Source organism: Littorina saxatilis, linkage group LG7 (assembly GCF_037325665.1).
Source record: "Littorina saxatilis isolate snail1 linkage group LG7, US_GU_Lsax_2.0, whole genome shotgun sequence".
Lineage (NCBI taxonomy): Eukaryota > Metazoa > Mollusca > Gastropoda > Littorinimorpha > Littorinidae > Littorina > Littorina saxatilis.
In genome coordinates, this window is record NC_090251.1 from 57,712,917 (window position 1) to 57,738,961 (window position 26,045).

The 26,045-nt window shown below is 41.2% G+C and overlaps 1 protein-coding gene and 1 long non-coding RNA gene across 2 annotated transcripts; one reads left to right on the forward strand and one right to left on the reverse strand.

Moving 5' to 3' along the window:
• The first annotated feature begins 1,605 nt into the window (after nucleotides 1-1,605).
• On the forward strand, nucleotides 1,606-26,045 carry LOC138971889 (uncharacterized). Its single transcript, XM_070344728.1, has 2 exons — nucleotides 1,606-2,514; nucleotides 12,966-26,045. Exon 2 carries the CDS (start codon nucleotides 14,254-14,256, stop codon nucleotides 19,543-19,545), a length of 5,292 nt encoding a protein of 1,763 aa, XP_070200829.1. The 5' UTR covers nucleotides 1,606-2,514; nucleotides 12,966-14,253; the 3' UTR covers nucleotides 19,546-26,045.
• LOC138971891 (uncharacterized) lies at nucleotides 5,588-7,890 on the reverse strand. Its single transcript, XR_011457417.1, has 3 exons — nucleotides 7,617-7,890; nucleotides 6,392-6,467; nucleotides 5,588-6,159 (listed from the first exon to the last, which is right to left on the reverse strand). It is a non-coding gene; the product is annotated as an uncharacterized lncRNA (long non-coding RNA).

Sequence of the window (26,045 nt, forward strand, 5' to 3'; positions counted from 1 at the left end):
TGCGCGTTCCGCCGAGAACGCTAACACATAACAGGCACTTGAAGCGAGTGATCCCTTGAGTTCGAGTATTGAAGTCAAGCTGCACAGCCACTCAACGCCCTAGAAAGAAGTCATTCGAACACACCAATATTCGAATCAGTTGCCTGTCTAGCCTTTCAAGTCTGTCTGGATGACATGGGGTGCAAGTATTGCAACAACAGTATCTGACCTGACTCATTCTTCTGGATGACATGGGGTGCAAGTATTGCAACAACAGTATCTGACCTGACTCATTCTTCTGGATGACATGGGGTGCACGTATTGCAACAACAGTATCTGACCTGACTCATTCTTCTGGATGACATGGGGTGCAAGTATTGCAACAACAGTATCTGACCTGACTCATTCTTTCCTTAATCCGAGGACAAGCAAGTCAAGGGAGCAAATATGATATATAACCGATGCTTTCTTTTTACGGAGTATTTCTTATTCGGAGAATTTTAAGACGAAGAAAGACAACTTTTGGCAGGGAAATAAAAAGATCTTTCGTGTTAGCGATGTTTCTTATAAACGAGTTTTTTTTTATAATTGAACTTGTTTTTATATACTGTACGTCAAAAGTAATGACGCATTGAGACGTAAGCAACTAAACAAAACAACATGTTCTGGGTAGATAATTGATTTGACTTTCATCTTGTATGTAAAAGTTGCAACATTTTGCCTATTGTGATTTTTTGTCGTTATTTAATTGGCCCCTTCCGTTTTTTGTTCGGTCGATTTTGAGGGTACCATTATTTGAGCGGCGGTCACGGGATCCATGTAAAATACAACTTTAATCTGATAGGTGATCCAGAAAGTCAAGTGAACGTCCTTAACTGGCATAGAAACATTTTGAATGAAATGACACGGGAATTAATGCTTTCGTTTGGGTGAGACATTTGTTGCAATAATTGTTTGGCCAAGTTTATATAGCGCGACAGACCTTATCTAATATTTGTTTTGTTGAAAGTTTTAATACCTCTCCAAGGATTTTTGCTATAAGCAAGTAAATGTTTGACGTTTTCTGTCGAAAGAAACCGATAAAGGCGTTTCATTAATTAAAAAAACAAAACATTTTCCAGCGATTTTTAAAACAATGCGTATTCCCTACGTGAGGCATAACAGTGATGCGACGCACCAGTAGGGAGATACGATTATATTTAAATAAAATACGATTTCTCTCCTGTTTTAGACATAGCAAATACCAGAATTTAATTTGACACTTCAGGGTATGTCACAAAACACTTCTTACCTCTCATTACCGACACAATGACCCAGATTGTAAAACCATTAACATAAAACCGACTACTCACTGAACGATCACACAAACGTCCCTGAATGAGCAGCGCTTGTGTCGGTTTAAGCAGCGGCGCCGACTGGCACTCTACCAAAAGAAAAGAAATGTATTTCTGTCTTGTAAAAACAAATACATATGCTAATATTCTTTTGTTTGCTGGTTGTTTGTCTGCTGAATCATTCCATGGCAATCATCAGTTCTAACCATTCTCTTTTCCTCGCGGTGTCTTGGTTCATTTAAAATATCCAAACAGTCCAGGGATGCCCCTATAACAAACGAAGCAACGAGAAGTATACCCTGAGAGAAAAAAAAGGCTTAAAACTTACATTTTCTCTCAGGGTATACTTCTCGTTGCTTCGTTTGTTTTAGGGGCATCTGTGCATGATTACATTTGAGCCAATGTTGGTATTGTAAACAAAACCATCGTAAAGTATTATTGTATTGTATTGCATTGTATTGTATAATATGGTATGGTATGGTATGGTATTGTATGGTGTTGTATTGAATAGTATTGTATTGTATTGTAATGTATGTCTGGTATTGTATTGTATTGAATTGTATTGTTTTGTATTGCTTTGCGTTGTTGTGTATTGAAGTGAAACCCATGATCTGCGTCTTTGTCTGTGTAACCTGCCAGGGGCTCGGGAATAACTGAAAATCGACCCTCGGGAAAATGTGCAAACTGCCCAGGACTCAGAGTATGAAACATATATCTGTATTGTACTGTAAGTCACCACACACACAATAACAGTTCCAAAACATTGAATATTATTCTTGTTCAAAAATTAAATAACCGAAGGCAACAGCAATACGTCTGTACCTCACTGCCGAGGACCATTTAATGGTGTTAATGTCTTCTTCAAGTGGCGCGCCAAGTCAGTGTGACGCTGTTCCTGGTTAGGCTCCGCCCCTTTGTGCAGTGTTTTTTTCGGGAGCGCTTTGTGCATTGAATGGTGTGTGCGCGAGACTGGTATCTCGCAGCGGCTGTCCGTAGTTGGGTCTATTTCAATCCATTCAGACGCAAACACTTGTGACGAAACATGGGCTTTCACAGCCGCCATCTATGGTTGAACGATCAGTGTGAAGCGTTGTCCAGTGCAGGACTGACTGAGACACCTGCCAGTTACGTGACAGTCCTGTCCACAGAACGACCTCCAGGTACAAAGCTGTAGCGTCACTGTCACATCATGGTCACTGGGGTGAGTACGGTCAACTGCTTGCCTTTTACAAATAGTGTTCGAAGGAAACTTCGAGACTTTTCCAAACTGTAATACCCTGCTGCCATGTATTATGGTGGCGTTGCAAAAGAATAGAAGTGGTTTGCTGTGCCAGTGTTGTGTACTTGTAGTGAGACAGATGTGTGAGTATCTATTTACTACATCCTGTTTGCTGCGAGCGATACAAAGAATGCTATGAGAGAACGACCGACGCGAGACTGCCCACGTTAGAAATCAGTGTTGACATTGTCAGGTGTAAAACATGCAATTTGTATATTTCTGCAACTTAACCTGAGCTCAGTTTTTCTGGAAAATGTCCTGGCAGCTTTAGATACATCAAATGTGATTACGTCATTGCGGATGCACACTAAAGATAGTTTCACTGTGCATGTTGAAAGGTAAGGGTTAAGCCTTAGAAATGTGCGTGATATCGGGAATTCCCGTTCATTGAGACTGGCTGCGAGCACTGACTGTGAGGAAAAATATTGACATCGAGAGGAATAGCTTCACACTGATCGTTCAACCATAAGCTTGAGCTTGTTGCTGATCCTTAACATGTATCATGTTCAAATACCTATGAATTGTTGAGTAAACATTGTTTAAACCAGAGGAATAGAGAAGACGATAATGTTGTGTTTGCTTTGTGTGTGCTTTTACTTATATATGTTCCTGAGTTCATATTTACTTGTATCACATGTATATTATCTAAGTTAATATCCCTCTGCATTGAATCTGTCGACGCTCTTTTTCAACCACTTGCTTCCCGTTATAAAATGAATTGCCCATAATGTATAGAGCGTCGTCGTCTCGAACTAAATCCTTGAAATATCAACACAAAAATGGCATTCTGGGTAGGGAAATCCTTTCATGCATTTTGGAGCCAGACTACAAAATAATGTTGCACAGATTAGCTCAGTTGGTAAAGCGCCCGATCGCTTTTCGTTACATCGGGTAAGAGCCTCTCATCTCTTTGTTAGGGAAGTCAGTGGCAAACCGCATTTACAAAGATGATGCATGCATAACACAGCAATAAAAATAAAGCGACTGTATGGACCTGCATTATCGTAAAATTAAACAAATTAAAACATTACACAATGCTATACAAAACGTGGTTCACAGACCAGGATTGCATGTTGCCCAGTCAAACGGACAATTACAAGGACCAAACAGATATCAGCATCCTGGTATCTGATTAAGTGCAACAATCCAGTTGAAAGGTAATCTTTTGTTGAACGTATTTTTTATTTACTTACATATCAAAATGTCTTTAGATAGCAAGAAGTCTATTAAAAACTAAATAAATACAGAAAAAAAACATCTGGAGTCAAACCCAGGCAGCAGAGAAATATGCCCAGCATATGACAAACATATGACATGGCATGTGGAAATCATATAGTAAAACCATATGTCAGTCATAGATAAATTGCAAATGGTTTTGGAATGGCTACCATATGGTTTTTAGGTGAAAATGACATGTCAAAAACACTAGTTTGCCACATCACAAGTGACATTGTCATATGGAAACCTCATTTACACCACATTACAAGTGACACTGACATATGAAAATCATTTGTTTGCCATATCACAAATGACATTGGCATATGCAAATTACATGGTTGCCATGCTTGTTCAAAAACTGCTTTCTTACAACGTCACTCCCAGACTCGTCCTTTGGATCACACAGTTTCTAGTGAACAGAACCCAGTCCGTCCGTTTCCATAGCGCACTTTCATCCATAGTTAGTACTTCTACTGGAGCCCCTCAGGGCACAGTATTGTCTCCAGTTCTGTTCACATTATACACTAACGATTGTCAAGGCACTGTTACGACCCCTCTTGTGAAATATTCTGACGATTCTGCCCTTGAAGACCTGTCTGACTCTGATTCTGTTTATTTTTCTGAAGTTCAAAATTTCAGCTCCTGGTGTAAAGATAACTATTTAGCCCTAAATGTGACAAAAACAAAAGAGCTAGTTATTGACTTTCGCAAAAACCCAGCTACAGTTTCAGATTTGTACATAGATGGTGTGAAAGTTGAGCGAGTGACTGAATACAAATATCTCGGTACAGTCATTGACAACAAACTAAATTTCTCTTCAAACACTAAAGCTATCCACAAGAAGTGTCAGTCAAGAATCTACTGCTTACAAAAGCTCAGAAGTCTGAACATCAACAGCCGCATCCTCCAAACATTCTATACTTCATTCATTGAATCCATTCTCACTTTCTCTTTCATCTGCTGGTATGGAGGTCTGTGTGTGAAGAGTAAGAATGTGCTTGGGCGGGTGGTGAACACATGTGGTAAGATTGTGGGGGTGAGACAGGAAGGACTGACTGTGCTGTATGAACGACGTGTGGTGCGAAAGGCCCGCTGCATCATCCAGGATAGTAGTCATGTGCTCGCTCACCACTTTGAGGTCCTGCCCTCAGGACGTCGCCTCCGCACTCCCAGATTCCGCACGCTCAGAACTAAGAACAGTTTTATTCCAAAGTCAATTGGCTTTTTAAATACCTAAGTTAATTAAAACTAGTATGTGTGCCGGTGAACATATGCACTGATTTCTGTGATGAATATTTTTTATATTCTTTGATGTGCACCCTTATGCTGAGTGTGATAACCCTCGAATGACTAGTCCTGTGATAAATATTGTTCAATGACATATCTAGTCCTGTGATAATGATAGTTTTTAGCGGTAAACTTTTAGCTAAAGCTGACGGCAATTTACCTATTTGGAATCATGTTACTATTCCTGTTAGTGTACATATGCGTGCGCGAGTGTAGTATGCTTCGTATGGTATTTTTATCTGTTGTCTTATTATTTGTTTTGTCTTTTAATGTGCACCACACTGAAATTTCTCTGTATGAGATAATAAAGTATTCGTATTCGTATTCGTAAACAAATGATATTGTTTGCTATATGTCATATGTTTACTGTATGAATGACATGTCTTCGTCATATGTTTGACCGATACTTCGAACCTCACAGACACACACTCAATCACACATTTTCACAACAAAAGACAAAACAACAGTCTGAAGATCATACTTTCTATTCAATATCATAATAATAAGCCAACTTGTATCTTTTCTCCATAAGGAATCAATGAAACAAAGTCACAGCAGGAATAATACTCCCAAGTCAGCCAAACACACACACATAAAGGGAAAAAAAGGCTTTAAAGTATAGTTTAAAAAACTAAAACAAAAAAAAGTACCCGCAACTCTCCTCCAAAAAGGCTCTGTAGTGAACCCATGACTATCGCATCACTTCAGGGTTGAACCTTGAGTGTGTGTGGTAAATAACCATCGCAGCACTGGGAATGTAATCTCTGCAGTATGATTTAAAGACAAGTTCTGGATTGAGAAGAATTAATCGGCTTTAAAATTTGGTTTCAGGATCATATGTTATCTTAAAGATAATCAGTCCTACACTCTGAATGTGGGTCAAGGTTTGTCACTCTTCAGCTTTCTGGGTGATGCACAGGGGTGGTGTCTTGGACAGAACTTCTCCCCCATCGCCAGAGTTTAGCACCACCGACTGTGCCGAAACAGATATCCCTGATCACGAAGATGTGTGAGCTTGATCGGCTGACATCTTGCAAGACTTTGTTACATGAGGCATGGTACCTGGAAAAGAAAGAGAAAAAATAGAACCTGATAGAATGAAGTGTAGCCAGAGGAAAATGTTTACCATTTGACAGTGTAAAATTGTATGACTGGAGGACACTACATTCTTTAACAGAGATTTTTCGCAGACTTTTTTTTTATCGGCGCTTACTGATTGATTAGCAATAGCCAAACTAACGCCAAACTGCTCTTATTGCATTAGGAGGTAAGTGATATATGAATGGTTACTTACCTCGACTCAAAAAGCAAGGTCTTGTTTGTAGTTCAGAGTATGTTTGACCTGACCGAAGCTGTTCATTACTGCCACCCTGAAAAGATATCACAGAAATAATTAATGCTTGTTGAAGACATATGCAATTGCCAAAAACTCTTACCAAAAAAAACCATTCAGGTTACAGAACTAAAAATAAATCCTCTGAATAATAAAACTGGGAAAATTGAGCCTATTACTATGAGTATGGCTGGGGGACAATACATTCTTTTACATATGATGAATATTTTTTTTTAAATGAATAAAATCGTTGAGAGAATTTGACAGTTAAGGTTCATAGAGACTGGTCTATTATGTTTTCTCAAATTACTGAGCATAACTCTCACACACACACAAAGAAAAAAAAGGTGAAAAGGGTAGGAGCGAGCTGACAGTCACTCAAAAACTGCACTGCAAGGAGGTGAAATAAATTGATGAATAATCACACCGACACAAAACTATATCCCTGCCTAGCGGCAAAAAGTCAGCCATGTGAACGGCTCCAGCCATTTAGAAACAAATTAAGGTAAGACTTAGCAGACATTTCCAAAAACTGCTGGACTTGGCCGTGGAATAACAATTATTCCGCAGACTTTTCTTATCGCCGCTTACTGATTGGTTAGCTATAGCAAAACTATAGCCAAACTGCTCTTACTGAATTAGGAGGTAGCTCCGATAGCTGCACTGGTATTCAAAGTCGGACAAGAATGGTCGCTTAAAACAAGTTTGAGCGTTTTTGCTGTTCACAACCTGACTCACCAAAGAAAAAAAAAATTCAGGTTGGGAGAGAGAGAAATCTTGAAGTTGAACAGTTATTGATTTATAAGGCTACAGGGGCGGACGAGGGGGGGGGTTTCTGGGGTTTCCGGAAACCCCCCCCCCCCAGCCAAAAAATAAAAATATTTTTGTGTGTTTTTTTGGGTTGAGTTTCAATTTTGTGGGTATTAATCAGTGACAAAATCTGCTGCCTGGAACTGGTAATGATCATCCTCAGAATGCACCAGCTTGCACCATTTTGCATCCTTTTTTTCAAAATTTTCCGGGGGGGCATGCCCCCGGACCCCCCTAGCAAGCTAGGCGCTTCGCGCCGTCGGCTCGGCGCTTCGCGCCTTCACACCCATATCTTCACAATATACTTTTGGAAACCCCCCCCATAAAATGAACTGATCCGCCCCTGAGGCTAGGTGAACTATGAATGGTTACTTACCTCAACTCAAAAAGCAAGGTCTTGTTTGTAGTTCAGAGTATGTTTGACCTGACCAAAGCTGTTCATTACTGCCACCCTGAAAAGATATCACAGAAATAATTAATGCTTGATGAAGACATATGCAATTGCAAAAAACTCTTACCAAAAAAACCCATTCAGGTTACAGAACTAAAAATAAATCCTCTGAATAATAAAACTGAGAAAATTGAGCCTATTACTATGAGTATGGCTGGGGGACACTACATTCTTTTACATATGATGAATTTTTTTTTTAAATGAATAAAATCTTTGAGAGAATTTGACAGTGAAGGTTCATGGAGACTGGTCTATTATGTTTTCTCAAATTACTGAGCTTCACTCTCACACACACACAAAGAAAACAAGTCGCGTAAGGCGAAATTACTACATTCAGTCAAGCTGTGGAACTCACAGAATGAAACTGAACGTAGTCCGCCGCCAGTGCAAAAGGCAGTGAAAGTGACGAGCCTGTTTGGCGCGGTAGCGGTAATTGCGCTGTACTGCACCTCTCTTCGTTTTAACTTTCTGAGCGTGTTTTTAATTCAAACATATCATATCTATATGTTTTTGGAATCAGGAACCGACAAGGAATAAGATGAAAGTGTTTTTAAATTTAATTTTGATCATAATTGTTATATTTTTAATTTTCAGAGCTTGTTTTTAATCCAAATATAACATATTTATATGTTTGTGGAATCAGGAAATGATGAAGAATAAGATGAACGTAAATTTGGATCGTTTTATAAAATAATTATTTTTTTACAATTTTCAGATATTTAATGACCAAAGTCATTAATGAATTTTTAAGCCACCAAGCTGAAATGCAATACCGAAGTCTGGCCTTCGTCGAAGATTGCTTGGCCAAAATTTCAATCAATTTGATTGAAAAATGAGGGTGTGACAGAGCCGCCTCAACTTTTACAAAAAGCCGGATATGACGTCATCAAAGAGATTTATCGAAAAAATGAAAAAAAACATCCGGGGATATCATTCCCAGGAACTCTCATGTCAAATTTCATAAAGATCGGTCCAGTAGTTTACTCTGAATTGCTCTACACACGCACACACACACACACATACACCACGACCCTCTATGTTAAAACATTTAGTCATAACTTGACTAAATGTAACAAGTCGCGTAAGGCGAAATTACAACATTTAGTCAAGCTGTCGAACTAACAGAATGAAACTGAACTCACTGCATTTTTACAGCAAGAGCGTATACTCGTAGCATCGTCAGTCCACCGCTCGATGCACAGGCAGTGAAATTGACAAGAAGAGCGGGGTAGTAGTTGCGCTGAGAAGGATAGCACGCTTTTCTTTATCTCTATTCTTTTTAACTTTCTGAGCGTGTTTTTAATCCAAACATATCACATCTATATGTTTTTTGAATCAGGAACCCATAAGGAATAAGATGAAATTGTTTTTAAATCGATTTCGGAAATTTTATTTTAATAATAATGTTTATATATTTTTAATTTTCAGAGCTTGTTTATAATCCGAATATAACATATTTATATGTTTTTGGAATCAAAACATGATGAAGAAGAAGATAAACGTAAATTTGGATCGTTTTAAAAACGTTTTTTTTTCTTTTACAATTTTCAAATTTTTAATGACCAAAGTCATTAATGAATTTTTAATCCACCAAGCTGAAATGCAATACCGAAGTCCGGCCTTCGTCGAAGATTGCTGGGCCAAAATTTCAATCAATTTGATTGAAAAATGAGGGTGTGACAGTGCCGCCTCAAGTTTTACAAAAAGCCGGATATGACGTCATCAAAGGTATTTATCGAAAAAAAGAAAACAAATGTCCGGGGATATCATTCCCAGGAACTCTCATGTCAAATTTCATAAAGATCGGTCCAGTAGTTTGGTCTGAATCGCTCTACACACACACACAGACAGACAGACAGACACACACACACACACACACACACACACACACACACACACACACACACACACACACACACACACACACCACAACCCTCGTCTTGATTCCCCCCTCTACGTTGACTAAATGTAAAAAGGTGAAAAGGGTAGGAGGGAGCTGACAGTCACTCAAAAACTGCACTGAAAGGAGTTGAAATAAATTGATGAATAATCACACCGACACAAAACTATATCCCTGCCTAGATTTTCAGATCTGAAAACATTTAAGTGCTGTTCACATGACAGACGAGCAAACAACTTTCCCCCGATCAGAGACTTGATGCGAGTTTCCCAGGACCATCATGGTGCGATCAAGTCAGGCATTTTGACATTACGGAGATTTAAGAAACGAAACGTTGGGACGTTTCGTTTTGAAGTTGTGGTAAACGTCATTATTTCGGGGGTCTCTCGCTGGAAAGGTGAAGGTCAACTGAAACGGAACGTGGAACGTCAAAACGCAGTCACGTTTTCCACCCCCAAAAAACGAACAATATTTCGTCAACTTTTGTGAGTATTTTTGCACACTAACAGTTTTATTTGTTGGCCATTTTATGCATTGCTAGATTCATCAACCCTTTCACAGTCTTTCAGCGCTGAGAATGTGTTCATTGGAGGTAGACAACTGTTGTGAACTGAAATATTTTGAAGGGTGCTGATCCTGGTACATTTATCCAACTTCATGGTGAGAAAGCAAATGGCGAAGCAGAAGTAGGTCATCGCATCGAATTTTTATTCTGGCTTCGTATGTGATCAGGTGCATGAATTGAAAAATGTGAAGCTCTTGTGCGTGCAATGCGAGTATGTCAATCCTTTATTGACTCGTGGAGTTGAAATTATGCCATGCCCAGTCAGCGGATCATATCCTGCCATGCCCGGCCTTTCATTCCGAAACGAAACGTGAATACATCTAAATCTTGTCTGCGGCCTATGCCGTCTCGTTACACGTTCCGTTTCGCGGGGTGACTCATTCACCAAACGAAACGAGCTGCAAAACGAAACGTGCTGTTTCTTAAATCTCGCTATTGTTTCCCAATTATGCTGCCCTTTTTATATTTAGTCAAGTTTTGACTAAATATTTTAACATCGAGGGGGAATCGAAACGAGGGTCGTGGTGTATGTGTGTCTGTCTGTCTGTCTGTGTGTGTGTGTGTAGAGCGATTCAGACTAAACTACTGGACCGATCTTTATGAAATTTGACATGAGAGTTCCTGGGTATGAAATCCCCGAACGTTTATTTTTTTATTTTTTTGATAAATGTCTTTGATGACGTCATATCCGGCTTTTCGTGAAAGTTGAAGCGGCACTGTCACGCCCTCATTTTTCCAACCAAATTGGTTGAAATTTTGGTCAAGTAATGTTCGATGAAGCCCGGACTTCGGTATTGCATTTCAGCTTGGTGGCTTAAAAATTAATTAATGACTTTGGTCATTAAAAATCTGAAAATTGTAAAAAAAAAATAAAAATTTATAAAACGATCCAAATTTACGTTCATCTTATTCTCCATCATTTTCTGATTCCAAAAACATATAAATATGTTATATTTGGATTAAAAACAAGCTCTGAAAATTAAATATATAAAAATTATTATCAAAATTAAATTGTCCAAATCAATTTAAAAACACTTTCATCTTATTCCTTGTCGGTTCCTGATTCCAAAAACATATAGATATGATATGTTTGGATTAAAAACACGCTCAGAAAGTTAAAACAAAGAGAGGTACAGAAAAGCGTGCTATCCTTCTTAGCGCAACTACTACCCCGCTCTTCTTGTCAATTTCACTGCCTTTGCCATGAGCGGTGGACTGACGATGCTACGAGTATACGGTCTTGCTGAAAAATGGCATTGCGTTCAGTTTCATTCTGTGAGTTCGACAGCTACTTGACTAAATATTGTATTTTCGCCTTACGCGACTTGTTACATTTAGTCAAGTTATGACTAAATGTTTTAACATCGAGGGGGGAATCGAGACGAGGGTCGTGGTGTATGTGCGTGTGTCTGTGTGTGTGTGTGTGTGAGTAGAGCGATTCAGACTAAACTACTGGACCGATCTTTATGAAACATTGACATGAGAGTTCCTGGGTATGAAATCCTCGAACTTTTTTTTCATTTTTTTTGAGTCACTTGAGAAAAAGTGACTCTATGTAATCGGTCAGTGTTAGTCTGTCCGGCCGGCCGGCCGGCCGTCCGGCCGGCCGTCCGTAGACACCACCTTAACGTTGGACTTTTCTCGGAAACTATCAAAGCGATCGGGCTCATATTTTGTTTAGTCGTGACCTCCAATGACCTCTACACTTTAACGATGGTTTCGTTGACCTTTGACCTTTTTCAAGGTCACAGGTCAGCGTCAAAGGAAAAATTAGACATTTTATATCTTTGACAAAGTTCAACGGATGTGATTGAAACTTTGTAGGATTATTCTTTACATCAAAGTATTTACATCTGTAGCCTTTTACGAACGTTATCAGAAAAACAAGGGAGATAACTAGCCTTTTCTGTTCGGCAACACACAACTTAACGTTGGGCTTTTCTCGGAAACTATAAAAGTGACCGGGCTCAAATTTTATGTGAACGTGACTCATTGTGTTGTGAATAGCAATTTCTTCCTGTCCATCTGATGCCTCATATAATATTCAGAACTGCGAAAGTGACTCGATCGAGCGTTTGCTCTTCTTGTTTATAAATGTCTTTGATGACGTCATATCCGGCTTTTCGTGAAAGTTGAGGCGGCACTGTCACGCCCTCATTTTTCAACCAAAGTGGTTGAAATGTTGGTCAAGTAATCTTCGACGAAGCCCGGACTTCGGTATTGCATTTCAGCTTTGTGGCTTAAAAATTAATTAATGACTTTGGTCATTAAAAATCTGAAAATTGTAAAAAATAATAAAAATTTATAAAACGATCCCAATTTACGTTCATCTTATTCTCCATCATTTTCTGATTCCAAAAACATATAAATATGTTATATTTGGATTAAAAACAAGCTCTGAAAATTAAATATATAAAAATTATTATCAAAATTAAATTGTCGAAATCAATTTAAAAACACTTTCATCTTATTCCTTGTCGGTTCCTGATTCCAAAAACATATAGATATGATATGTTTGGATTAAAAACACGCTCAGAAATTTAAAACAAAGAGAGGTACAGAAACGCGTGCTATCCTTCTTAGCGCAACTACTACCCTGCTCTTCTTGTCAATTTCACTGCCTTTGCCATGAGCGGTGGACTGACGATGCTACGAGTATACGGTCTTGCTGAAAAATGGCATTGCGTTCAGTTTCATTCTGTGAGTTCGACAGCTACTTGACTAAATGTGGTATTTTCGCCTTACGCGACTTGTTGAATATTTGAATGCATTGTTTTCTGATGTTTCTTTTCAATTTGATGAGTTACAGAGCCCCCTGGTGACCTAGTGGTGAGGATGACACCACATCAGTCGGATGAGTTACAGAGCCTCCTGGTGACCTAGTGGTGAGGATGACACCACATCAGTCGGATGAGTGCAGGGATAGAGGACCTAGCGATGAGGTGCACAGTAAAGGTTCAAGACCCCATCGTCTTCTTTCTGTGGGTCAAGGTCAGCAGACTCAACGGCCGTGACTGATAAACCAGGGCTCTGTTCTGTCCAGGGAATCCAGAGACCGTTGTTCGTGTTACATCAAGGCATGTCGTAATACAAAGCGTAATATTTAGATGTTTGTTTCTGTGAGCGTATATTTATTAAACAAAAAAGGCAGCGACAATCCACAGATCTGGCCCTGTTTTGATAGAGCTGTTATGTTCACATTTCTGTGGACAACACTGAATACTGTTTGCCAGAGGCGACCGCAGCTTGATGTCTTGTTGTTGTTGATGTTTCTTTGCATTACGGAGATAGCGCACATAATGGCACACTCGGGGAAGTTACATTTTGTGACATGAATAGTTCCGACGCAAGCAATGTGCAAAACGAAGACGTTTGAACTTCTATTAAGCGAACCTTTCAGCAACAGCTTTGAATAATTCTAAGATACTACCTTTAATCACAAAATCTTTACCAAAAAAAATAACAGTAAGGCAAAGCACAAAATAATCTTTAGATCGTGCACAAATGGCTTCGCCAAACAAAAGACCTCGGTATGACATCAGTGACATCATTCAGAAGGAGCAGTGGTCGGAGCTCTCAACACTTCTCCAAGATGGCGGCCTTTCTGACGCCGAACAGTGTGGTGCAGTGGAGGCAGCCAGCAAGCACTGTGCAGAATCCATCTTCCTGTCTCTCATCAGTCCTCACTGCACCAGCAGTCAGCTGCACTCTGCATTGCCACACCTTGCTTCCAGGGGACTGTGGCAAGCTGTGGGGCACGTCTTACAGCGTGGTGTAAGCACCGCTCTCCTCACTTGGTCCGTCCACCAAGCAGCAAGGCAGAGCTCTGAACAGGAACTGCTGTCTTTTATATTACCGCACTGTGCCGAGGACCAGCTGGGCTCTGTGCTAGCGGTCCTTGTGAAGCGAGGTCTGTGGCGAGCGGTTGGTGTGGTGATTCAACAAGTTCAAGGAACCACGCGTAGCTGGGCGATTGAAAAAGCTTGTCAAGAAGCCGGGGAAGATGAGTTGGTTGTCTTTATCCTCCCTGCCTGCAGTGCTGTGGTTGCTCACTGGCACAGGTTGTGGCTCGGGGGCTTTGGCGTGCTGTTGGTGAAATGTTACAGCGAGATGTCAGTGACACACTCTGTATCTGGACGCTGCAAGAAGCTTTGACACAAGCTGAGTGTGAACTGATAAGAAAACACATACTGCCTCATTGCACACGTCATTACCTAGATCGTTTCATGTCGAACCTGATCTCAAAAAGTCGATGGAACGACGTTGACAAACTGCTGCAGTGTGTGGAAGAAAAGATGTCGACATGGTCAGTTGACGGGCAGCATGTGGACAGTAAGCTTCTCTCTCTCATCGTCGACAGGAACTGGAGTGACATCACTGCGTTGCTACACAAAGCTATCAAGGACAGCTATAGCCACGCGGAAACATTTATCACAGGTGAATATGAAGAACAGACATTTGCGTATCAGATATTCTCTCGCACGGAAGACGGGGTGTGGGAACCAGTGACGATGGACAACCCGTCCTGTGTGTGGGGGCCTGGAGGCGAGGGGTTCCCTTCGTGCTGGTCACACTTACACTCCGTACTGGTGGTTATATGGTTTGAACTTGACACAAGTTTACACCTCTGTGTGCATTTCCACTGCGCTGGTCATCAACTACACTCTGTGTTCACAGACTGTGTGAGGAAGTTTTCGTCAAAATCATTTAACATTGATTTTGACACATTGTGGGTTGACAACATTGCAGTGAATCTCATCAGAGGGATTAACTACGAAAGGAGAACATTGATTGTGGTTTTAATGAGACACCTGTTCACAAAAACCATTATGTGGGCTCTGGGCGAAGTGTTAAAGCAAGGTCCCCATCAGACGACAGTGCCAGAGATCACAACGAGAACAGCCAGAGTCGACACAAATCAAAGTTTGAGCGGGGAACAAGTACAGCCGGTCGGGGAAACTAAATCACAGAGCAGATTGTCACAGCTTGTGACTAAAGGAAGATGGCGGGATGTTGGTGCCATGTTAACAAAGGGTGTTGGTGACTCACAACACGAGTGGTTGTTCCTCACAGCATGTCTACGTGCAAGAGAAAAAGACTTTGTGCAGCACGTGCTCCCTCACTGCAGTGACCGGCTACTGGACTCTGTGCTGACAGTGCTGATAGGACGAGGGGCGTGGTTGGCTGTAGTGAATGTGTTAAGGCGTGGTGTCAGTGACTCCAAGAAACAATGGGCACTGCTTGAAGCCTGTCTACACTGCGAGGACAAATATTTTATTGCAGACATACTCCCTCACTGTGCTGACGACATGCTAGACTCGGTGGTGACAATACTCGGGGAACGTCATTTGTGGCTGTATGCAGTTAGCGTGTTGGAGAGAGGTGTCAGCGACTGTAAGAAACGGTGGGTGGTGCAGAAAGCACTGGAAGAGTTTAAAAAAGGTTTCTTTCATGATGGTTTCATCAAATGGTCTGGTTCTTTGCTCAACATTGTAGCTCACTGTGCTGACGACCAGATGGACGATGTGCTGGAGGTTTTGGTGAAGGGACGGCAGTGGCGTTACGTTGGAGAGGCTCTGAAGCGAAACGTCAGTGACTCTGTGAAACGATGGGCTGTGCACGAGGCCTGCGCACATGACACAAATAAAGATACATACCTAATAAATGAGATACTCCCTCACTGTGTTGACGACATGCTAGACTCTGTGGTGACAATACTCGCAAAACGTCATCTGTGGGGGTCTGCAGTTGTCGTGTTGGAGAAAGGTGTCAGCGACTGTAAGAAACGGTGGGTGGTGCAGAAAGCGTGTGAAGATGTTGAAAATGGTCTCTTTGAGGAAATTTTCAACAAATATCAGCATTCTTTCGTCAACATTGTAGCTCACTGTGCTGACGACATGCTGGACTCTGTGGTGACAATACTCGCGGAACGTCATCAGTGGCGGTCTGCAGTTAGCGTGTTGGAGAGAGGTGTCAGCGACTGTAAGAAACGGTGGGTGGTGCAGAAAGCACTGGAAGATGTTGAAAATGGTTTCTTTGATGAAGTGTTCCGTTACAGGGATGGTTCTTTCGTCACCATTGTAGATGACCGTGCTGTCGACCAGTTGGATGATGTGCTGGAGGCTCTGGCGAAAGGACAACTGTGGCGTAATGTTGGAGACGCTCTCAAGCGAAACGTCAGTGATTCTGTGAAACTATGGGCGGTGCAAGAGGCCTGTCCACATTATGAACATCTTGATTATCATAATTCGCCTCATTATTATCAGAATTCGCCTCATTATTTGAAAGATGATGATTATGATTATGAGAATGATGACATACTCATAAATTACATCCTCCCTCGGTGTGATGCTGCCCACTTGCAGTCTGTCTTACCAACTCTAGCAGAAAAAAATCACTTCAAACCTGTGAGATACGTGCTGGAAAGAAAAGTCAGTGACGTAGAACACCAACATTGTGTGCAGATCGTCTTTATGCACGCAAGAGAAAGTCTGATAAATAAGGTCTTGCCATGTTGCGTTTATGGCGATATTCGTTTCCAACTAGGAGCACTGGCCTCGCGAAAATTGTGGAGGATGTTTCTTATGTTGCTGCATCGTTTTATGATCGACACGTTTCACTCGTGGGCCATTGCGGAAGACTGCTCAGGGCCAAAGGAGGGAGTTTTCTGGGACATGGTCAGCAACCCTTGTGACGGAGTTAAAGAGCTTTCACCTGCCCAGTGGAGATCGGTCACGTGGTCAGATTTACGGTACTCTCTGAAAGACTCCCTTCACTGGGACACACTGCTGTGTGAATTACTGTGTACAGCTCTGCTAGGCACTGTCAGAGAGATATGGCTGAGTGGACGAGAGAAGGAAGTCGAAAGTCGGTCACATACAGCTGTAGAGGAAGCCAGATCAGTAACAGAGGATATTCACCAACAACTGATTAAAGCATTGATAGATTGCAAGTCAAGCAACGTTTCAACCTTAATGCCATGCATGAATTGGATGTGTCCAAAATACACTGGCAAGACACAGAGCACGGCCACACGAGCACCTCCTGCAGGGGAAGCTGACCCTGCTGAAAACAGTAGCAGAAAGAGAAGAAGCAATCCAAATGGAGCGATAGAGGAGAAAGCCCGATATGGTGAAAATGGCTCTCGCAGTTGTTCTCTGTTTCAGTTTCACTTTCTCAAGTACCTCACACGCGAATACAACAGACGCAAGGCATGGACACAACTGACTGACGCTGTCCTGGTGGTTCTGACCACAACCCCTGTCGTTCCCGGCGTGCAAAGCGCAGCGCTCAGAATCATGGTGCGTGAGAAAAGATGGGACGTTATCCGCCACGCGTGTCTGTCCTGTGTGTGTGAGCAAGATCGGCGGCAGGTGTTCCAGGCGGCTGTCAAACAGAGACAGTGGGGCGCTGTGAAGCGGTGGGCAGACTACTCACTGTACGACGATCAGCGGCTCTGGGCACTTGGAGAGGCCAAGGGAGAGAAGAGGTGGGACGTCTACTTGCAGCTGGCTGACCAAGGACTCAATGAAGGTGAGCGGATGGGAGTCCTCTACCGTGTGGCCATGCACGCAGACTGGAAGCTTGTTCGTCACATGCTGAACACAGTAGCTGATGTATCACACATGAAAGACCTTCTCACCAACGCAAGACCTACAAGACTGTCACGTACTAAGCCAGCGATGTGTCAACAGCGAATTGAACAATTAGCTGAATTTGAGGAAGCTCTGAAGAAGGAAGCAAACACGCTGAAGACACTGAAGACCGCAGCAAAGCAAGGAAAGTGGCAAGTTGTTCTCTACAACATCCGTCACAAACCAGACCTGCAACACGCGCGTCGTGCACTGAAAGCCGCTGTGTCCAGTGAAGCGTGGCAGACAGTGATCCAGCTGGTGAGACTGGAGACTGACGTCACACGGCGAGACTCGCTGTTCCGTGACATGGTCAGACAGCAGCAGTGGGCTGTGTGTAGAGAGCTGCTGGAGCAAAGCGTCAGTGATGAGCAGTGTCTGGAGGCTCTGAACGACTTGATGGAACACCGACAGTGGACACTCGTTGCCATGGTGATAAAATGCGCTATATCTGAGAAAAGAAGGACAGAGATGATGTATCGAGCACTGATGATGAGAGAAGGCAGCGTGGTGTGGCAATGTATCAACAGTCTGCAACGTCCTCTTCCCAGCGAACAAAGGGAGAATATATTCCAGCTTGCGTTCAAACGTGAGGTGTGGCAGGCAGTAAAACCGCTGGTAGAGAAAAAAGACGAGACTGGAATCAGACATCGTGACACCGCTCTGCTGGAAGCCATTGAGCAGCACCAGTGGGATGTGGTGGATCACTGCCAACGTCACCACGCTGACATCAACATGAAGGACAAACACGGCCACACACCGATACACAGAGCAGCCAGGAAAAAGGACTGGGAGGCAGTGAAGGAGCTGACAATGAGAGATGGTGATCCCAACCTGTTGGACAGCGAGGGCCACTCTGTGCTGCACATGACGATTGAAGCTAGACAATGGGACCTTGTGAAGCTGTTGATTCAGTTCCACGGTGACATTCATCTTCCTACACGACACCATCTGAAAAACACAGGACTAAACATGCTGATTGACGCACGTCAGATAGATGTTATCGGCTCCACGTTCATGTGGTGTGCTGACCAGTGGAAGGGTGCGAATAACAAACGGGAGACAACTCTCCACGCCGCGTGTTTATCTGGCTGGCCCGACATCCTGCACGACCTGATCGCCAGGAGAGTCGACCCCTTGGCTGTGACGTCCAAAGGGCTTTCAGCCTTGTGTTACGCCGTGCTGTGCAGAGACTGTCCACACAAGATGGTGGCGGAGTGCATCAAGCTTGGCTTTAGCGTTCACCAGCCACACATCACTCGTGTTATAGAGAAATATTGGAGTCAATCAGATTTTTCGCAGACAGAAAACCGTGAGATGTTGACCTGCCCCTTGGTGCTGGCCGTGATACGAGGCCTGCCTGTCGTGACACAGATGCTGTATGAATCAGGAGCGTGTTCCTACAGACAGCTGTTCCTGCTGACCGCACACCTAGACACACTCACACTCAGTTGTTCATCGACGGAAGGATCACTTGGAAGTAAAATCAGCTGGCTGTGGAGTCATGTTTATGAAAATGACGATGATGACTGTGTATCTGACACGGTTCTGAAAAAGAAGTCAGTAGACTATCTGCAGCAGATGAGCAGCACGCCCCGCAGCCTGGTGTCCACGTGTCGCCTGGTGATCTCACGCTGCCTCACACTCAGCAAGACACGTCACAGAGACATCGCACAGCTCCCCCTGTCGCCCATGTTGAAGAACTATTTGATGTTTACTGATCTCACGGAGACAGACTTCGTGGGTCATCAAGAGTGAACACAGACTGTCTTCTGTGTGTGGGTCATCAAGAGTAAACACAGACTGTCTTCTGTGTGTGGGTCATCAAGAGTGAACACAGACTGTCTTCTGTGTGTGGGTCATCAAGAGTGAACACAGACTGTCTTCTGTGTGTGGGTCATCAAGAGTGAACACAGACTGTCTTCTGTCAGTGGGTCATCACATTGAACACAGACTGTCTTCTGTCTGTGGGTCATCAAGAGTGAACACAGACTGTCTTCTGTGTGTGGGTCATCAAGAGTGAACACAGACTGTCTTCTGTGTGTGGGTCATCAAGAGTGAACACAGACTGTCTTCTGTGTGTGGGTCATCAAGAGTGAACACAGACTGTCTTCTGTGTGTGGGTCATCAAGAGTGAACACAGACTGTCTTCTGTGTGTGGGTCATCAAGAGTGAACACAGACTGTCTTCTGTCTGTGGGTCATCAAGAGTGAACACAGACTGTCTTCTGTGTGTGGGTCATCAAAAGTGAACACAGACTGTATTCTGTGTGTGGGTCATCAAGAGTGAACACAGGCTGTCTTCTGTGTGTGGGTCATCAAGAGTGAACACAGACTGTCTTCTGTGTGTGGGTCATCAAGAGTGAACACAGACTGTCTTCTGTGTGTGGGTCATCAAGAGTGAACATAGACTGTCTTCTGTGTGTGGGTCATCAAGAGTGAACACAGACTGTCTTCTGTCTGTGGGTCATCACTGTACAATAGACGTTGGTACGAAATGCTACCTGTATGATTCACTACTGATTAAATAAAAAGCTGTACAATATTCGTTGGTACGAAATGCTACCTGTATGATTCACTACTGATTAAATAAAAAGCTGTACAATATTCGTTGGTACGACATGCTACCTGTATGTTCCACTGTTGATTAGATAAGAAGCTGTACAATATTCGTTGGTACGAAATGCTACCTGTATGTTCCACTGTTAATTAGATAAGAAGCTGTACAATATTCGTTGGTACGACATGCTACCTGTATGTTCCACTGTTGATTAGATAAGAAGCTGTACAATATTCGTTGGTACGAAATGCTACCTGTATGTTCCACTGATGATTAGATAAGAAGCTGTACAATAGACGTTGGTACGAAATGCTACCTGTATGTTCCACTGATGATTAGATAAGAAGCTGTACAATAGACGTTGGTACGAAATGCTACCTGTATGTTTCTCTGTTAATTAGATAAGAAGCTGTACAATATTCGTTGGTGCGAAATGCTACCTGTATGTTCCACTGATGATTAGATAAGAACCTGTACAATATTCGTTGGTACGAAATGCTACCTGTATGTTCCACTGTTTATAGAAAAGAACCTGTACATTATTCGTTGGTACGAAATGCTACCTGTATGTTCCACTGTTGATTAGATAAGAAGCTGTATAATATTTGTAAATACGAAATGCTACCTGTATGTTTCACTGATGATTAGATTAGAAGCTGTACAATATTCGTTGGTACGAAATGCTACCTGTGTGTTTGACTGCTGATTAGATAAGAAGCTGTATAATATTTGTAAATACGAAATGCTACCTGTATGTTTCACTGATGATTAGATTAGATGCTGTGCCATCTGCATTGGTACGAAATGCTTCCTGTATGTTTCAATGCTGATTAGATAAGAAGCTGTACAATATTCGTTGGTACGAAATGCTACCTGTATGTTTCACTGTTAATTAGATAAGAAGCTGTACAATAGACGTTGATACGAAATGCTACCTGTATGTTTCACTGATGATTAGATAAGAAGCTGTACAATAGACGTTGGTACGAAATGCTACCTGTATGTTTCACTGTTAATTAGATAAGAAGCTGTACAATAGACGGTGATACGAAATGCTACCTGTATGTTTCACTGTTGATTAGATAAGAAGCTGTACAATATTCGTTGGTACGAAATGCTACCTGTATGTTTCACTGATGATTAGATAAGAAGCTGTACAATAGACGTTGGTACGAAATGCTACCTGTATGTTTCACTGATGATTAGATAAGAAGCTGTACAATAGACGTTGGTTCGAAATGCTACCTGTATGTTTCACTGTTAATTAGATAAGAAGCTGTACAATAGACGTTCATACGAAATGCTACCTGTATGTTTCACTGATGATTAGATAAGAAGCTGTACAATAGACGTTGGTACGAAATGCTACCTGTATGTTTCACTGTTAATTAGATAAGAAGCTGTACAATAGACGGTGATACGAAATGCAACCTGTATGTTTCACTGTTGATTAGATAAGAAGCTGTACAATATTCGTTGGTACGAAATGCTACCTGTATGTTTCACTGATGATTAGATAAGAAGCTGTACAATATTCGTTGGTACGAAATGCTACCTGTATGTTTCACTGATGATTAGATAAGAAGCTGTACAATAGACGTTGGTACGAAATGCTACCTGTATGTTTCACTGATGATTAGATAAGAAGCTGTATAATATTCGTTGGTACGAAATGCTACCTCTATGTTTCACTGATGATTAGATAAGAAGCTGTATAATATTCGTTGGTACGAAATGCTACCTGTATGTTTCACTGATGATTAGATTAGATGCTGTACCATCTGCCTTGGTACGAAATGCTACCTGTATGTTTCACTGATGATTAGATAAGAAGCTGTATAATATTCGTTGGTACGAAATGCTACCTGTATGTTTCACTGTTGATTAGATAAGAAGCTGTACAATATTCGTTGGTACGAAATGCTACCTGTATGTTTCACTGTTGATTAGATAAGAAGCTGTACAATATTCGTTGGTACGAAATGCTACCTGTATGTTTCACTGATGATTAGATAAGAAGCTGTACAATATTCGTTGGTACGAAATGCTACCTGTATGTTTCACTGTTGATTAGATAAGAAGCTGTACAATATTCGTTGGTACGAAATGCTACCTGTATGTTTCACTGATGATTAGATAAGAAGCTGTACAATATTCGTTGGTACGAAATGCTACCTGTATGTTTCACTGATGATTAGATAAGAAGCTGTACAATAGACGTTGGTACGAAATGCTACCTGTATGTTTCACTGATGATTAGATTAGAAGCTGTACAATATTCGTTGGTACGAAATGCTACCTGTATGTTTGACTGCTGATTAGATAAGAAGCTGTATAATATTTGTAAATACGAAATGCTACCTGTATGTTTCACTGATGATTAGATTAGATGCTGTGCCATCTGCATTGGTACGAAATGCTTCCTGTATGTTTCAATGCTGATTAGATAAGAAGCTGTACAATATTCGTTGGTACGAAATGCTACCTGTATGTTTCACTGTTAATTAGATAAGAAGCTGTACAATAGACGTTGATACGAAATGCTACCTGTATGTTTCACTGATGATTAGATAAGAAGCTGTACAATAGACGTTGGTACGAAATGCTACCTGTATGTTTCACTGTTAATTAGATAAGAAGCTGTACAATAGACGTTCATACGAAATGCTACCTGTATGTTTCACTGATGATTAGATAAGAAGCTGTACAATAGACGTTGGTACGAAATGCTACCTGTATGTTTCACTGTTAATTAGATAAGAAGCTGTACAATGGACGGTGATACGAAATGCAACCTGTATGTTTCACTGTTGATTAGATAAGAAGCTGTACAATATTCGTTTGTACGAAATGCTACCTGTATGTTTCACTGATGATTAGATAAGAAGCTGTACAATATTCGTTGGTACGAAATGCTACCTGTATGTTTCACTGATGATTAGATAAGAAGCTGTACAATAGACGTTGGTACGAAATGCTACCTGTATGTTTCACTGATGATTAGATAAGAAGCTGTATAATATTCGTTGGTACGAAATGCTACCTGTATGTTTCACTGATGATTAGATAAGAAGCTGTATAATATTCGTTGGTACGAAATGCTACCTGTATGTTTCACTGATGATTAGATTAGATGCTGTACCATCTGCCTTGGTACGAAATGCTACCTGTATGTTTCACTGATGATTAGATAAGAAGCTGTATAATATTCGTTGGTACGAAATGCTACCTGTATGTTTCACTGTTGATTAGATAAGAAGCTGTACAATATTCGTTGGTACGAAATGCTACCTGTATGTTTCACTGTTGATTAGATAAGAAGCTGTACAATATTCGTTGGTACGAAATGCTACCTGTATGTTTCACTGATGATTAGATAAGAAGTTGTACAATATTCGTTGGTACGAAATGCTACCTGTATGTTTCACTGATGATTAGATAAGAAGCTGTACAATAGACGTTGGTACGAAATGCTACCTGTATGTTTCACTGATGATTAGATAAGAAGCTGTACAATAGACGTTGGTACGAAATGCTACCTGTATGTTTCACTGTTAATTAGATAAGAAGCTGTGTAATATTTGTAAATACGAAATGCTACCTGTATGTTTGACTGCACAACACCCAATGTTTCAGTGATGAGCGCCTGATTGTACGTGTATGGAATGTTGATGTGGAATTTGTTTCACATTTTATTCTTACCGTATTTCTTAACAGGTTACTATAGCTGTTATTTTCGGGAAAAACGTTCCACGCATGCTGCAGAATGCTGCAACATGTTGCTTTGCAAAATAGTAAATTGTGTGTTTTACCGAACTATTTTTACATGAATATGAACAAATACCATGATTGTCGTAGCGTAGATCATATGTTATATAATGAATTAAACTTTAAATACTGTATAACATGACCACAATTACTGATAAGTTGTTCAATCTGCTTTGCTGCAAGTACTGCACCTAAAACTCGTAGTCACAGCTACCTGGGAGCGAAGGATATGTGAAATCGCTTATTGCTCGAGTGCATGATGTCTGTGTTGAAATAATATGATATCCTAGAATGACATCACTCATACACTTACACGCTGTTCGGACTTGGACTGATTGTAAAGGGCAGAAGAAGCAAGATGGAGTCTGAAGTTCTTTTGTAAATATGTTCGACTGTGCTTTTCATGTTCATATGTGTACGTGTGTAACTGTAACATACAGGAGAGACGCTATGTTTGGTTGAGATGGTCGCAGAAGCACCAAATCATTTCGGAATTTTTCTTAACGTCTCGCTTCGTTTTCGACGAGAGAAACATATAACAAATCGCATGTTTGGGTTTACCTTGACTCATTTTATTTATCTGTAATCTCAGAATTACTGTGTGAAAATATTCTTCTTCTTCTTCGGCGTTCCAGGATTTTTGGCCTCAGGTCAGACTTCAAGTTTTGTAGCTTGAATGATATCTGTTCTTTCTCGTTTGTAATGTAAACTGAGCAAAAAAATCTTTGCACCTCTTTTTCGTACCCCAACTAAAACATTCATTCCCGTGTCATGTTATTCAAACTTTATGTGCCATTAAAGGCCTTTCACTTGGCTACTTGGCTATCTGGCCCACTTTTCGGATCACAGATTTCTGTTGTAGGTATCACGTGACCGCCGCCGAAGTGAGGGTGCCCCCAAAATTGACCTGACAATAACGTCAGGTACCAATTAAAAAATCGACAACAATTCAAAATAGGCTTAACTTGGCAACGTTTACAAACAAGCAGAAAGCCAAATGATGTATCTATCCAGAACAGGTAGTTTTGTTTTGCTGTCAGTTCTATTGATGCACGTGTTGAGCGCTTGAGCAGATGAAAACTAGAGGTTTTTGCGTCTGTTTTGATGGGTCCCATGACAAAAAGCACTATATTTCAGCAATGCCATAATGGATTGATTTGAAACTTTCAGGATCTTTAAGTCTACATACGAGACGTACGTCTGGTAACATTTCGCATCGTTACAGATATTTGTTGAGATGATAATTAAGCAATCTTCCTGAAAACGTTTTAAAACGTGTCATAAGTTGAAAGGTTTACATCCCAAAAAATCACGACTTTGCATGCGTACAGACAAATAAATGTTACAAATACTGCCAAACTTTCATATAAATACAATCACTCGTTTACGTTTCCTAGTCCTGTAAACACGATCAAATATTTTTGGAGGAATATAGTGCGACAGCCATGTCCAGTCATCCGTGACCGCAGCATGTTTTGAGAAATGGTGAGAAAAGTGGCTGCAGAATAATTTGTCTTATCCATTAACAGTTTTCTTTAAAAGTTTGCAGAGCAATAAAGAGGGAGAGAGATAGAGAGCAGGTATATATATTATCTAGGTCAGTTTTGGCAGTTGATCAACTTAAGATGCACACTCTATAATCGGGTTTACAAACTATCCCTCTACCTCGGCACACACCAACAAAGAGAAAGACCTTGGCTGCTTGCTGGGTTAGGTTAAGGAATGTTGAATGATACTGTAATGTCGTGTCACCATACGGTTGTAATTCATTTAGTTAATAAAGTACTAATGTGTCCATAGGTTGTTGCCCTTATACGTTCTACTAAAACTGTGCTAAATCCTGAACAAACGTGTTTAGATATATGGAAGAAAGTGTTTCAGTTTGTGTTGCTCAATTTAATCGACAATAAAGTGTTTGTTATTTGACAGAT

What these genes read in the sequence shown, in the direction of transcription:
- LOC138971889 (XM_070344728.1), top strand. Translation starts at nt 14,254, where the DNA reads ATGTTACAGCGAGATGTCAGTGACACACTCTGTATCTGGACGCTGCAA.